General features: G+C 42.1%; 1 protein-coding gene across 1 annotated transcript; it reads right to left on the bottom strand.

The window, feature by feature from the left end:
* Window positions 1–6,399: 6,399 nt before the first annotated feature.
* Window positions 6,400–11,357, bottom strand: ZNF367 (zinc finger protein 367). Its single transcript, XM_061626331.1, has 5 exons — window positions 10,604–11,357; window positions 9,439–9,589; window positions 8,106–8,225; window positions 7,229–7,367; window positions 6,400–6,995 (listed from the first exon to the last, which is right to left on the bottom strand). Exons 1-5 carry the CDS (start codon window positions 10,982–10,984, stop codon window positions 6,764–6,766), a joined length of 1,023 nt encoding a protein of 340 aa, XP_061482315.1. The 5' UTR covers window positions 10,985–11,357; the 3' UTR covers window positions 6,400–6,763.
* Between the last annotated feature and the right edge of the window lie 2,732 nt (window positions 11,358–14,089).

The following is a 14,089-nucleotide window of genomic DNA, read 5'->3' as shown; positions in this document are numbered from 1 at the left end:
AAGCTGCCTTATCCCGAGTCAGACCGTTGGTCCATTTAGTTGAGCTAAATGGACCGACTCAGTATTGTCAAGTGGTGTAGTGGTAAACTTTTGAAGTGCAGAACCTCATCTTGATGGAGCCTCACACCCACACTTCTTTTCAAGAGTCCAAAAATGAATATGCTCCCCAGCGTGCCAAAGAGCACATTGCCCAATTTATTAGGATCAGCAGACGGTCATAGAATATATATTTATAGAATATATTCAACGTAAAACACATTGAGCTTTAGTAATAGGCATGTTACCAAATTTTTCCAAGCTACACAAGAAGTGGAGTGGACTGTGAAAGACCAACCCAAATTGTGTTTGCATTTTGACAACTTTGTAGGGCAGTACAATATCTCAGAGAGGAGGTCAGGTCTCCTACTCCCGTGGTGCATCCACTATAGTTGCCCAATTTCCCTGCTTTTTAAAGTTTGATAGAAATATATGTGGACTATAAGTACATTCTTAAATCTCAAGGGGTTTTTTTTGCCTATTAGTGAATTTCTCTGCTTTTTAATCTGGGAGGTAAGAAATGGGATCCTGTGCAAGTTTGCTGAGAATTGATTGATCATTTGCATGCTTATTCAGTGGGATTTACTTCCCTGCGATCATGCTTAGGATAGGTGAAACTGACCCAGGGGATGGGGAGGGGAGGAGGGGGAGGGGAGCAGGAAGGAGGGGGAGGGGAGCAGGAAGGAGGGGGAGGGGAGCAGGAAGGAGGGGGGGAGGGCAGGTTTCATCATTTGCATGTTTATTGAGTTCAGTGGGATTTACTCCCGTGCAATCATGCCTAGGATAGGTAAAACTTACTGGGGGGGAGGGAGGGATGGCTGGAGTGGGCAGGGAAGAAGGAAGAGGGGAGGAGAGGAGAGGGGAAGGAGGGGAAAGCCAGGTCTGATCATTTGCATGCTTTTTGAGTTCGATGGGATTTACTCCTGTGAAATCATGCTTAAGATAGGTAAAACTGACCATGGGGAGGAGGATGGGGAAGGGGAAGGAGAGGATTGGAGGGGGGGTGGAGGGAAGGGGCAAGAGGGAAAGGATAGGAGGAAGGAGAAGGGAGGGTGGGTTTTACCATTTGCATACTTTTTGAGTTCAGTGGGATTTATTTCTGTGCAATCATGTTTGAAAATGGAAATGGACTGCCTTCAGGCCGACCCTAACGTATGGCGCCCCTATGGATAGGGTTTTCATGGTAAATGGTAATCAGAGGTGGTTTTACCATTGCCTTCCTCTGAGGCTGAGAGGCAGTGACTGGCCCAAGGTCACTCAGTGAGCTTCGTGGCTGTGTGTAGATTCGAACCCTGGTTTCCCAGGTCCTAGTCCAACACTGACCTGGGGGAGGGGCAGGGAGGGTAGATTGGGTGGGTACTGGGCAGAGGGGAAGCCACTTTCCTTTCCAAAAGGAAAACATGAACAGTATGATTGCTTTTCAGCGTTTCCCCCTTTTTATTCTACAGCAGGCACATGTAGCCTGCCACCCAAATTTAAACTAAAGCTGTCCCTGGCCACATCCACACCAGGCCTTTATTTCATTTTGGACAGTCATGGCGTCTCTCAAAGAACCCTGGGAAGTGTAGTTAGTGAAGGGTTCTGAGAATTGCTAGGAGACGCCCTGTTCCCCTCACAGTCCTTCAATCAGAGCGGCTGACTGATAACCAGCCTGGCCACTGGAGCTCCGTCAGTGGAATAGGAATCTCCTCTCAGCACCCTTCACAAACTACCCAGGATTCTTTGGGGGAAGCCGTGACTGTCATGAAATAAAGGTCAGGGGTGGGTGTGGCCCCAATTTGGCAAGCCCAGTAGCTGTGAGTCTGGCTTTTAGAACACTGACAGTTGGTTCTTACTGAGCATGCCTGGCCCTATCATAGGGTTCCAGCCAAAATTTCTTAAAATTAAAGTCAGCCAGGCATTTTTTGAACTGCAGAAGATGAAGGTCAGAGAGTGGGGCAAAGTCAGTAACAGGATTACAGGTACTCTGTGAACATGGCTGATTTTTAATGAATTTCAACAGATTATGAGAACTCAGAGAAAAAAGTCCAAAAGGCATTTGGGGTTTTCTCTCTCTCTTTAGACCTTGAACTCTCAATTCTTTCTGTTTTGTGTATTGCCATGAAAATTGAGAGGGTTGTTAAGCGTTTCTGAGTTCAGGAGTATAAGTTTTGTAAGGTTTTGTTTTGAAATGAGCTTATGGGAAGCATCAGAATGGCATGGGGGGTATTTTCAATTTAACATTGCAGAATGTAAAAAATCCACGCTGGCTATAGTATACAGCCACTCTTGCGGCTGTATAAAAATGTGTGATGAAAGGCAACCTTTAGCTTTAGAAATTCAAGCAATCTTGTAAAGAAGTGTTACCATTTAAACTGCTACATGAAGTAGAAACCCCATCAAAGGAAAAAAGAAATCCAGCCTCTGCTTCTTTTCCTCATTCTGACTTCCTCTGTGCTAACTTGCCACAAACTTAAAAGCATCCTTATCGCCTCATTCATTTGCCACAGCAAGAAGGGGCCCATGAGTAACCCTGGCATTCCAGCAGATGACATGACTGCTCCTGCTCTGAGAAAAGTCCCAGAGTTGTGTTCCCTTGCAGTTTTTATTCCTTACACCGCTGATGTTTTCTACACCAGGGCTGGGGAACATGTAGCTTTCCAGATGTTGTTAGGCTCCAACTCCCATCAACCCCAGCCAGCATGGCCAATGGTCAGGGAAGATGGGAGTTGTAGTCCAACATCATCTGGTAGGCAACAGGTTCTCCATCCCTAGTCTACACACCAACTAGTACTGACTCTGGGTGAGCAGAAAAATCTGCAAAACAGTTGAAAACATTTTCTATGTTTGAGACTCAATCGACTAGGGTGTTACAGGTACAGCTATTAAATCAGAACAGCAGTGAGGAAAGTCTTGTTACAACCAGTTACTGTTGTTGTGAAAGGTCAATGGGTCATCTTCTATACCAGTGGTGGGGAACCTGTGGCTTTCCAGATGTTGTTGGACTACAGCTCATATCATCCCTGCTCATTGGCCAAGCTGGCTGGGGATAAATGGGAACCTGACATCATCCGGAAGACCAGATTCCCCAACCCTGTTCTGTACATTTCCTAGAAATGTCACAGACTGCACTTATAGTAGAGTTGGAAAGGGCCTGTAAGGCCATCAAGTCTCACCTGGTTAATATTTGAATCTGCATGGTAGACTAAGCTAGATCTGTGTTCCTTCCTTATTTTGTGTGGTCCCTGATGTCTTCTAAAGCTGTCGCATCAGAGTTCCTTCCTTCCTTCCTATTTGTTTCCTCCTCAAATTTTCTGACTTTTAAAAATACCTTTCCCTTCTTTCAATGTAATTTCATACTATTAGAAGAGACAGTATTTTTAGCGCACTAAAGTTATTACTTCCACTTGTTTGCATACAAAAAGCTGTACTGCTGTTGTATTACGTGTATTTGAGTGTAGCTCCATCAAGCTCAATGGGTTTACTTCTGAGTAGACCTGCATAGGATTGGGCATTCTAATCAAAGGTAATCATGGTGAAAATTGAAGGTCAGACTTTATTACAGTTAATTAGAATGCTTTTGGCTCTGCCCACACCAGCACATGGACAACGGATTATCCTTGAGAGAATAATGCTCTGAACAGGGGGGGAAAGATGTCCACCTGAGCTAGACCATGGCCAGATTACATTATATTAGTTTTATATCCTGTCCTTTCCAGTAGGAGCACAGGGTAGCAAACAAAAGCACTAAAAACACTCTAACATAACAGACTTTAAGATATATTAAAACAAGACATCCTTAAAAACATACTAAAACAAAACATCTTTAAAAAGATTTTTAAAAGCTTTAAAACATCTTTTTCAAAAAAAGGTTTAAGAACATATTAAAAAGCAATTCCAACACAGATGCAGACTGGGATAAGGTCTCAACTTACAAGGCTTGTCGAAAGAGGAAGGTCTTCAGTAGGCGCCAAAAAGATAACAGAAATGTCCCTGTCTAATATTTAAGGGGAGGGAATTCCAAAGGGCAGGTGCCACTACACTAAAGCTCTATTTCCTATGTTGTGCGGAACAGACCTCCTGATAAGATGGTATCTGCAAGGGGCTTTGTACACCAAAACCAGCACCTTGAACTTAGCCTGGTAGCTAATAGGTAGCCAGTGCAATTCTTTCAGCAGCAGGGTGACATGTTGGCGATACCCTGCCCCAGTGAGCAGTCTCTCTGCTGCATTTTGCACTAGCTGCAGCTTCTGGACCAACCAGATCTAGCAAAGATCATGGTCTCAACTATTATTCCATACAGGTTCTCTTGTTAAATGCAACAAAAAGCCATTTGTAGCTCCTTCTCCCCGCTCACAAAATTTGGAAAGTTAGTAACAATATTGTCCAATGCAGAATAATCCAGCCACGGAAAAAAAAAAACAGGGTTATGGGCCAAGGGCTCCAATGTACACATGGTATTTTGCTTTCTCAGTTAAATATAGTTTGTATTAGAGAACTGTACCTACCAGTTCTTCAATGTACCATTGAAGTCAGACATAGAACCATTGTGCACACATCAGAACTTCTACAAAGCTTTGAACATAGCAGATGATCTCTAGGGTACAATGTGAACCAACAGTATCATCATGAATGCAGATTTAAAATTTAGGCAACTTTTTATTCAAAGCTTATGAGAATTACAGCATTTTTAATTCATGCCAAAAGTACAGCTTAATCACATGAAGCAAAGAATTCTTGAACCACCATTTTAAAAACCCCAGTCTTTTTCACAAATGTAACTTATTTTGAAGTTTTTCCAAAGATGTATTTTATACATAATTGGTAAAGCAGCTTAACTAGCCAACAGCTAGTCAGTATGCTGTTTTTTTTAAATTAAATACATATTTTCAATATGCATTCAGTGTAAAGTTTGAAAAGCGGAAGGTGTTTGTGAGCACCAACAATGAATTGGGCCTTGTTCTCATTACCAGGTGATGCAGTCATAAGTTTTCGTCTGTGTTATCAGCTGGATTCCATGAAGTGCCAATGTCTTTCCCCATTTCCGAGACAGCTTTAGGGATAGCATCAAAATTGGCATTTGAGGGTCCTTGGCCCTATCTCCCAAAGACTACATATCAATTTTTATGTACCCAAAAGATCCAAGTTGAAGTGCTTTGCTTTAAAGAAGCAGATGTGCCAAACATATATGAAATTAACAAGCCAAAAAGTGACCATGTGATTTAAACCAACTACTGCACTACCTTCCCTCTTTCTAGCTGTTTAATACATAATTCTTAAGGATATACCAAAATAAAATTGACATAGGTATCATAATCCTGGAAACATCAACAATGTATCTTGCTGATTTAAAACATTTATTATTAAACTTTACATTTGGAATTAGCTTTCTTCACTTATTTGATGCGATTATAAGGAATTAAGTTCAACACCAACTTAAATCATAGGTGGTTACTTGGACAAGGATCATATAGTTCATATTTTTATGCCAGCAGCCTTTATTTTTGCTAAAAACAGGTGCATAAAATTATCTTGTCTATTATGCACCTCTACTCATTTTGCTCACAAATAGCTACATGCGTGGCATATTATAACTTAAAACTACTAAGAATAAGTAGCTAAAAATTTCCTTTGAGTGCCCAAGAGCACTAAGTGCTATTCTATAACTTCATTTGGGGGAAAAGGTAAAAAACACTAACCCATATATCTCACACTTGCAACTACGTCTGGAAGCCTAATTTACTAATTGTATAGCAAATATTTTTTAATTTTTTTATCAATAACTGAAGTAGCTAATGAACACAAAACTTAGCATGTTAAGTTTCGAATAAAGCAGTAAGGTGGCGTTATGCAAGAAAATATTTTGAAGCAGTATTTTAGTGTTTGCTGAGTCTTTTACTAAAAACCAATGCTATCCTGCAAATATCCCTATTGACAAAAACAAAAATGCCATTGTTACAGGCAAGAAATCCTCAAATGACGCCATGTTACTGATGCCTAGAATTTGCAAGACATATCACTTGGTTATAGGCAAGTCCAACAATGTGCAAAACATCCCCAACGTTCTATTAGGAACAACAAGTGCTACTCCGTCAAGACTGCCAAGATCTGTTCACAAAAGCGAAGTCAGTCTCATGTCAGCAGTCACAGTGAAGATCCTGAATGACATATCACCCATTTCTTCTATGTTGCTATTTCTAGCATCCTTGCCAGTGATGCTAGGTAAAATATTGGTATTTGAAAAATCATGGATGCATGAGTGTTTATATCGAATTTTAAAAAAATGTTTCTACTGTTTTCTTTGAACACATGTACCATTTTTCTAATCTAATGAGTTAAAGAAAGTGCTTCCTATGAGGACTAAATCAAAGAATGACAGGTATCCTGATTTTACACTTTTATATGTGTGGCAAGTCCCACTGATTGCAGTGACTTACTTCCATGTAATTGTGATTAAGAACAAATCCCTAACCTTGCAAATCTAGCTTTCCATAACATGAGCATTTCCCACTCTGCATTATACAGTCTCCTATTTACAAAATACTTTTAAAAGCTTTACATCTGACTTTACCGTACAAAAAAAGTGCAATTCTCTTACCCCATTTTCTGGGGCAACAACATTCTTCATAAATTCTACAGAATAGCAGCCTATGGAAGCAAATAAGGTGCTTAGCTTATGCCCAGGAACTAACTGGTTTTAAGTACTGAATGCAGTACTTTTTATTTATCAGCAGGTCCAGTTGTTCTATTACTGTCGTAATGGAGCTCCAGCCAAGTTTGCAAGCTCAATGAGTGCCAGTGCACCATGCAAGCGTTCACGCTGTTCTTGCAGGCGGCTACAAGGGACTGAGTGAGCGATATTTTTTTCCTCCTCATCTTCAGACTGAAGATATTCCATGGGATCTTGCTGCTCCTGGTCAGGCTTATGAGCAGTTTTGCTTTTCAGTGTTGGAGTGCGCTGTTCTCTCATCTCCCAGTACCTGTCAGTAAAGATGAACATTTGCATTAGAAATAGCCATTTGATTAGTGTGGTGTGAAATAACATATTTAAAATATCCAAGATGGCAGGTACTTGTTACAATGCAATAGATTTCTCAATCCTCAATGTTTTTTGTTTAATTTGTGAATTGCTTCTTTTGAAACACCTTAAAGCAATTAAATAAAAACATCAATAATAAAAACATATAAACTTATTTTATATAAAATAACTTACTTTGCCAGCCATTCAGCAACAGCTTTGTTGTCTGCAGTTTGATTTTTATTCAGTCTGTCTGTTGGTTCTTCTCTCCTCAGCTTTGCATATGGATGCTTGGGACAATGACGGTTTGCATGTGTGAATCTGCTTACACATCCTTATTAAAAAACAAAACAGAAACACTGAAAATGTAAACACTAGGCCATTATATTACCTTCTCATGTATAAAACACAAGCTATTGTCTCAGCAAACGTATGAGTAGTGGGCTTGGGAACCAAAGTTTTGGTCTATGTTTCTATCAATATGTAAAACTCCATCTGCCTCCCAGGCTCTGAGTGCCTTCAGCCTTTAAAGTTGCTCTTGCATACCTTCCCCACCTATTCCGAAGATGAACCCTACAGCCACACTGGCCATGAATTGGCCATTTTCCCCCTTCAAACCACATACACCCCATAGTCCCTCCTTCCAAGGAAGCAAGGGACCTATACAAAGTACTCCTTGCCTCCCTATTCAAGGACGGAACTTCAGCTTTCACCAGTTTCAGCCATCGCTCCCCCCCACCCCCAGAGAAGGGCAAGGCTTCACTGCTCCAAACATACTACATGATACAATGTTACACTGTCCAAAATGCAGTCTTTTCACACATACCAGCCAAAGTAAAGCACACTCTGTATCACTGATTTTAGTGGAGGAATTAAAAATGGGCTGAACACCCTCCCATTGATGTCAGTGGGTTTTTGAAGTGCTTCACTTTGACTGGATCATGCCATTTGTTTTCAAACTAGTAGTATCTACCTCCCCTCTCAAATAATACATATTGGGAGAAGTGATGTCTTTTTTCCAATTGTATTCACAGCACTTGATTTGAATAAAGATAAATCTCTCACTGCTCACCAATTTCCGCACAGACAAAAGGTTTTTCTCCTGTATGGAGACGTTGGTGCGTTTTAAGTTGCCCACTCTGAACAAAAGCTTTCCCACACTCTGGATAATCACACAAATAAGGCCTTTCACCTGGGGAAAAAAGTTGGAACAACAATCAAGTATACCTTGAAGTTTGATAAGGATACCTTGCGGAAATAAAAGCACTGAACACTTTTTCTGCAAGTGTATTATTGTTGCCAGTATTACAATGTTATCAGATTTTAAAATGTAGCTGTTACTCTGATATAAGCTTAAGGAGTAATAACAAAAATGTACTTAACATTTAGAATGGGCCTACTGCAGATGTCCTAGCTGTCATGCAATTTGACTACAGGCCTTTCCCAGTCATTTTGACAGTTTTGATGTAGTTTGTCTGATATAGTCTCTGCTTCTAAATTACTGCAACAGGTACACCCTGCATTTCTACATTCCCCAATAGATTCAACAGAATGGGAATTATTCAAAATTAAGGTTCTTTTAAGTCCCACTGATTTCAATGGGAGAGTTACACATTTAAATGCATGATTAATTAAAGTTTAAAAGAAGCTTAATGTTTGCAATTGTATTAAAGTTGCAATCCTATGTCCTCTGGAAGGATGCCAAAGCTGATACTGGAGGGAGCTCTGATACTGGATTCTGCTTCCCCATGTGTTGGCACAACCAATGTCAGAGCTGATATTGTACGGCCTGAAAGGGGGCTTGTTAGAGGTATGCTGGAGACGATCAGGTAATCATCCCATGTTTATTCACTTGGAAACGCATCCCATGCCTAGAATTACAGCATAAGTGTAATTAAAGACTAACCCTGTATTTCATAATGTGGTGAAACTACTGTGCTTATTAGAAGACAGATTTACAGTACAGCAACAGTTCACAAGAAAATACGGAACACGTACAGTTCAGGGAAATTATCTGACCCTTCTCACAAAATAAACATGTAAATTGTATCTACATCTCCCCCTTACAAGACATTACAAGCAAAACAAGAAAATAAAGAGGCCTTTATTAAATAATTGTGTGAAATATTACTTTCACCATTTTTAAAAGAATCAGACATATTGGATTTAACACCTGTGGAACAAAAATTTCAAAGACGATTTCTCCTGGCTTTCAGAATGTTAACTGCAATGCAATTCTGTACTGGTATAGCCAGACTTTATCATGTTATGAAATTTCAGCCTATCGTAAATTCCATTTAGTTACTGATAATGCCTTAGTTTATTTTTCAAATTTTTCTCCAAGATTCATGTTCTGACAGAAGATCCATTGTTGGCTTTATTCCTTAGTGATTTGTTCCACTTACCAGTGTGAGTTCTTCTGTGGGCCTGTAAAGATTTTTCTCGTGGGAAGACTCTGTTGCAAACAGTACAGCGAATCCTGCTAGAAGAATGCTCTCCCTCACTTATTAGATCTCGGACTGTGTCTGCTCTTGGCCGGCCTCTTCTAATCCCATCCTAGTAAATAAATGGGCCATTATAAAAACTGTATCACTCAAAACACTACTATATAAAGGGCTGGCAGGGCAGGAGACTTCAGTCCATGGGTCAGTCTGCACTTCCTGGCATATGACAGCTGTTCAGCACACAACCTGCTACAGCTGAAACCCTTTTGTTTATAGCCTTATGCTACAGCTGAAAACCTCTGGGAGCACTTGTTTGCTGAATGTGCAGCATATAAACTTAATACATAAATCTATTTTTTACAGAAGACCTTACTGTCCTAATAACTTCACACAACTCTAGCTTGGCCTTATATATTCCTGAGAAGCAGAGCTTGGAAAAGTTACTTTTTTGAACTACAACTCCCATCAGCCCCGGCCAGCATGGCCACTGGATTGGGCTGATGGGAGTTGTAGTTCAAAAAAAGTAACTTTTCCAAGCTCTGCTGAGAAGACGGTTTTACAAACACTACAAACATAAATTCGGGTCAGTAACAGCCTCCCTCATTTCCGCCTTTCTGCCTGATTATTAAAAAAAAAGAATTTTAAATTGCGACAACTTTCACAACTCCTGTCCTGAGGAGCCACGTATTTAAAGGCAGAAGGGTTATTAGGAGTATCAACCCAACGCGATAAGGAAGCAATTATTACTTTAAAGGGCGTGGAGCACGCGTGCGCGTCCCTTCAGAAAAGAGAGCTCTAAGGAAGTTGGTCCAGCGCGCCTAGTCGTTCCCTGCCTAGTCGCGCGCCCGCACTGGCCAACGGTGAATCTCGGGTGTGCGCGTGACCTACCTTAAAAAGCAATACATATGTTTTTGGCGCGCAGAGGTGTCGTCACCGGGAGCGTGCATCACTCGCGGAAGTGACTTAACTGAAAAAACTCTCCAACGATGATTACAGAGAGGGAGGCGGAGTGGGGTGGCCGGACATTCAGTAGAACCTTTTAAAAAGGAGCCCTCCCCCACCGCGCGCCTTTTCCCCGCCCCACCCTCGCGGTTTCCAGTTTTAACTCCATCGGCCCCGCACTCACTCTCAAATGCCCGCTGCTCCCGATGCCGCTGTCCGGGCTGCCCGCTTCTTCGTCCTCTCCGCCCGAGCGTCTAACTGCACCTCGGATACCGCTGCAGTTCCCCCCTCCTCCGCCCCCTCCGTCGCGGAGAGGCTGAGCCGTGGATGGGGGAGGGCTGAGGGTAACGTTATGCGCGTTCTCTCCCCAACGCCACGGGTAGACCATGAAGTCGCTAAAGCCCGGGCTGGTGGGGATGGGTGGCGGCGGCGGGGCACGAGCGGGGTCGTCGCTGCCAGCGCGGGGTAGCTTGACAGGGGTGGTTTTGATGACAGAGACCAAGACGCGCTTCGGGGAATCTCCCGAGCACATGATAACGGGCGGAGGGCCCGGTCGTTCAGACATCCTGCGCCAGAACTCGTCCTGTCTACAATTCGCTCCGGTGCCCAGCTGCCGCCGCCGCCGCTTTTGGGTCTTCTTTGGTACCCAAAGGGAACACTTTAGGTATGCATGACAGCGAAGCAGAAAAGATCCGTCTCAGAGGCAGCGGCTGCAGATAATTTCACTCCTACTCCCGAATTGGTCGCGGCCTCTTTCCACACGGGGCTTCTCACTAACGGCAACCACAACTCTCATCACCACCAAACCCAAGACTTTCCCGCGTTACATTTCGCGCCTGGGCGGGACCAATCACGAAATCGAGTGTAGACGTCAGGAAACTGACAGGCACTCGTGTCCAATTACAAAGAAGAAAAGCACCAACCTCTCTCACTTCAAAGGCAGACAGTTTAGAAAAGAAATAGGCTGGGTTGGGCTTAGTCACATTTGAGCTCAGCCATTGGTTTACGTTACCCTGCGCTGGCCAACAGAATTCGAAAGTTTGCTAGAAGGGTGGGTCGCCGGCATCCCACCAAGGCCCGCCTCCAGCTTTCCTCATGTGAATAATTCTGCTTGGTGCCGATAGGCCGTCGGCTGGAAAGGGGGAGGCTTTATTGCTGGCGGTTAAACGCGCAGTAAACATGCTTCGGGAAGGAGTTGATAGGGGTGTCTGGCGCGCTTTTAGTCTAAGGCTGCTGGTTTATAGTAGCTGCGAACTCAGCTTCCTAAGCACGCTATAAAACACACACCCCTAGACAATTATCATGTGATACATTTAAAGAGGAGGCGAGAGTAAATAATGAATTCAGGGTAAGAAAACGTTCAGTTGAAGAAAAGAGGCTCTTAGAAAGTCTCATGAACTCAAATGTGTTCCAAGAAAGCTGTTTTACAGTCTTACATATTGTGCTTTGGAGCTTTGACTTCTCATGTCAATAGAGCTGATGGTAGCCCTGCGCATCTACTTTGCATGCAGAACGTCCCAAATTCAATCCCCAGTCTCCGAAAGTTGGGCTGGGAAAAAATTCTTATCTGAAGCCCGGAAGAGCCTCTGCCAGTCACAGACAGTACTGAGCAAAATGGGCCAATGGCCTGACTTGGTATGAAGCAGCTTCCTAACCTATATTGGCACAGGAATACATTTTCTGGTATTCAAAGGGCTTTCAAATGGATTATCCTTACAAGAGGCCTGTACTGTAAATCAGTGTTATTCCCAGTGTTACAAGGGCGTTACAGACGATAGAATAGAATAGAATGGTTTGCTTAAGGGTATCGAGTGAGTTCTTCATGGAGGAAGAGACCTACTGGATCAGTCCGAAGATCCATCTAGCCCTGCATTGAAACCAGGGACCTGGTTTGCTCTGCCACAGTACTCCACCAGCTCTGTTAAATATCACTGGTAGTAGTACTGTGCAATTATTACAGTACAGTATTATCTCTTATAGGCCGATGTAAGAAAGCAATTTTTACGTAGAATACAAGTAAGTTTTTGTTAATACTGTCTGGACACTTACTACCCTTTTTGCATTTGCCTTCTGTGGATAAGTCAGACAAAAATTCATTAACTATGTATGTATATTGTTGTTATTACATTTATATCCAACGATTTCTCCAAGGAACTCAAAGTGACATACATGGTTCTAACGCTCCCCATTTTATTCTCTCAGCAACCCTGTGAGATAGTTTAGGCTACGTCTAGAAGATCATGACTGGCCCATGCTCACTCAGTGATCTCTCAGACTGAGTGAAGATTTGAAACCTGGTCTCCCAGGTTCTAGTCTGACACTCCAAGCTCTACACTGTACTATCTCTCATTCCTATATGTAGGAAGCAATTGTACAAGCTGCAGCTTTTTGATTTATGGCAGGATGTATCTCTATCTTAGGGCAGTGTGGAAGCCTTGTACTTTTTATAAGTGCATCAATGAGAAGTTAATTGGTTATGTAAGTAGCAAGCGGTTTGGAAAGTTTCTGTTAGCTACCTCTACTGAGAATCTACTCTGTAATTGTTGAAGGAATGTAAATTTATATTGAAGATGCAGGATACACTATGTAAAAAAATATACATATGTTGAATTACTGAAATTGGGGATTTAGTTTTTATTCCAACTTATTTATTTATTTATTTATTTAATTAAATTTCTAGACCGCCCTATAGCAGAAAGCTCTCAGGGCGGTGTACAACAAATAAAATCACAATTAAAATATGAGCAAGTGTGGAAAAATATATATATATATAGTACAATTATAAAACATTAATAAAATTGCCATTGAGATTTAAATTAAGATCATATTAAGTTTAAAATGTTAAATTAAAATATTTAAAAATTTACAAAATTTAAAAAGCCTGGGCGAAAAGGTAAGTTTTTACCTGGCGCCGAAAAGATAACAGAGAAGGCGCCAGGCGTATCTCGTCTGGGAGGGCATTCCATAGTTCGGGGGCCACCACCGAGAAGGCCCTAGATCTAGTTGTTGATCTCCGGGCCTCTTTATGGGTTGGAACCCGGAGAAGGGCCTTCGACGTTGAGCGTAGTGAACGGGTAGGTACATAGCGAGAGAGGCGCTCCATCAGGTATTGCGGTCCGATGCCGTTTAGGGCTTTATAGGTAAGAACCAACACTTTGAATCTGGCCCGGAAACATATCGGTAGCCAGTGCAGCTGCGCCAGGACAGGTGTTATATGGTCAAATTTCTTTGTCCCAGTGAGAACTCTGGCCGCAGCATTTTGCACTAGCTGAAGTTTCCGAACCGTCTTCATAGGTAGCCCCACGTAGAGTGCATTACAGTAGTCAATTACATTGCCAATGGCAATTCTTGGTATGTATTGTGTTACTTGTTCATGCCTTGTGTTTTATTACTATACCTGAGAGCACTTATTTGGACAGCCAACATTCATACATTGGCTCACTCATGCAATCCTTCACACCTTGGAAGAGAAGGTGTCTGCTTTCCCATTTACTCAGGGAGGAGTCCCCCGTCCCCATGGCTGTAAGGGAAAACATGCTCCTTTGCTTTCAAGTTATACAGCATGCTTCATATCAAAGAAGTAGTCTAGAGATATTGGTAAGTTCACATTTCCTACAAATGCATTCCAGACTACTTATTTGCTCAGGTTTATATCCAGTGGGGGCTTTGT

The sequence above is a fragment of the Rhineura floridana genome, chromosome 1, assembly GCF_030035675.1.
Source record: "Rhineura floridana isolate rRhiFlo1 chromosome 1, rRhiFlo1.hap2, whole genome shotgun sequence".
NCBI classification, from domain to species: domain Eukaryota; kingdom Metazoa; phylum Chordata; class Lepidosauria; order Squamata; family Rhineuridae; genus Rhineura; species Rhineura floridana.
The sequence above is the reverse complement of the archived record's forward strand: the minus strand, read 5'-3'. Positions and strand labels throughout refer to the sequence as shown.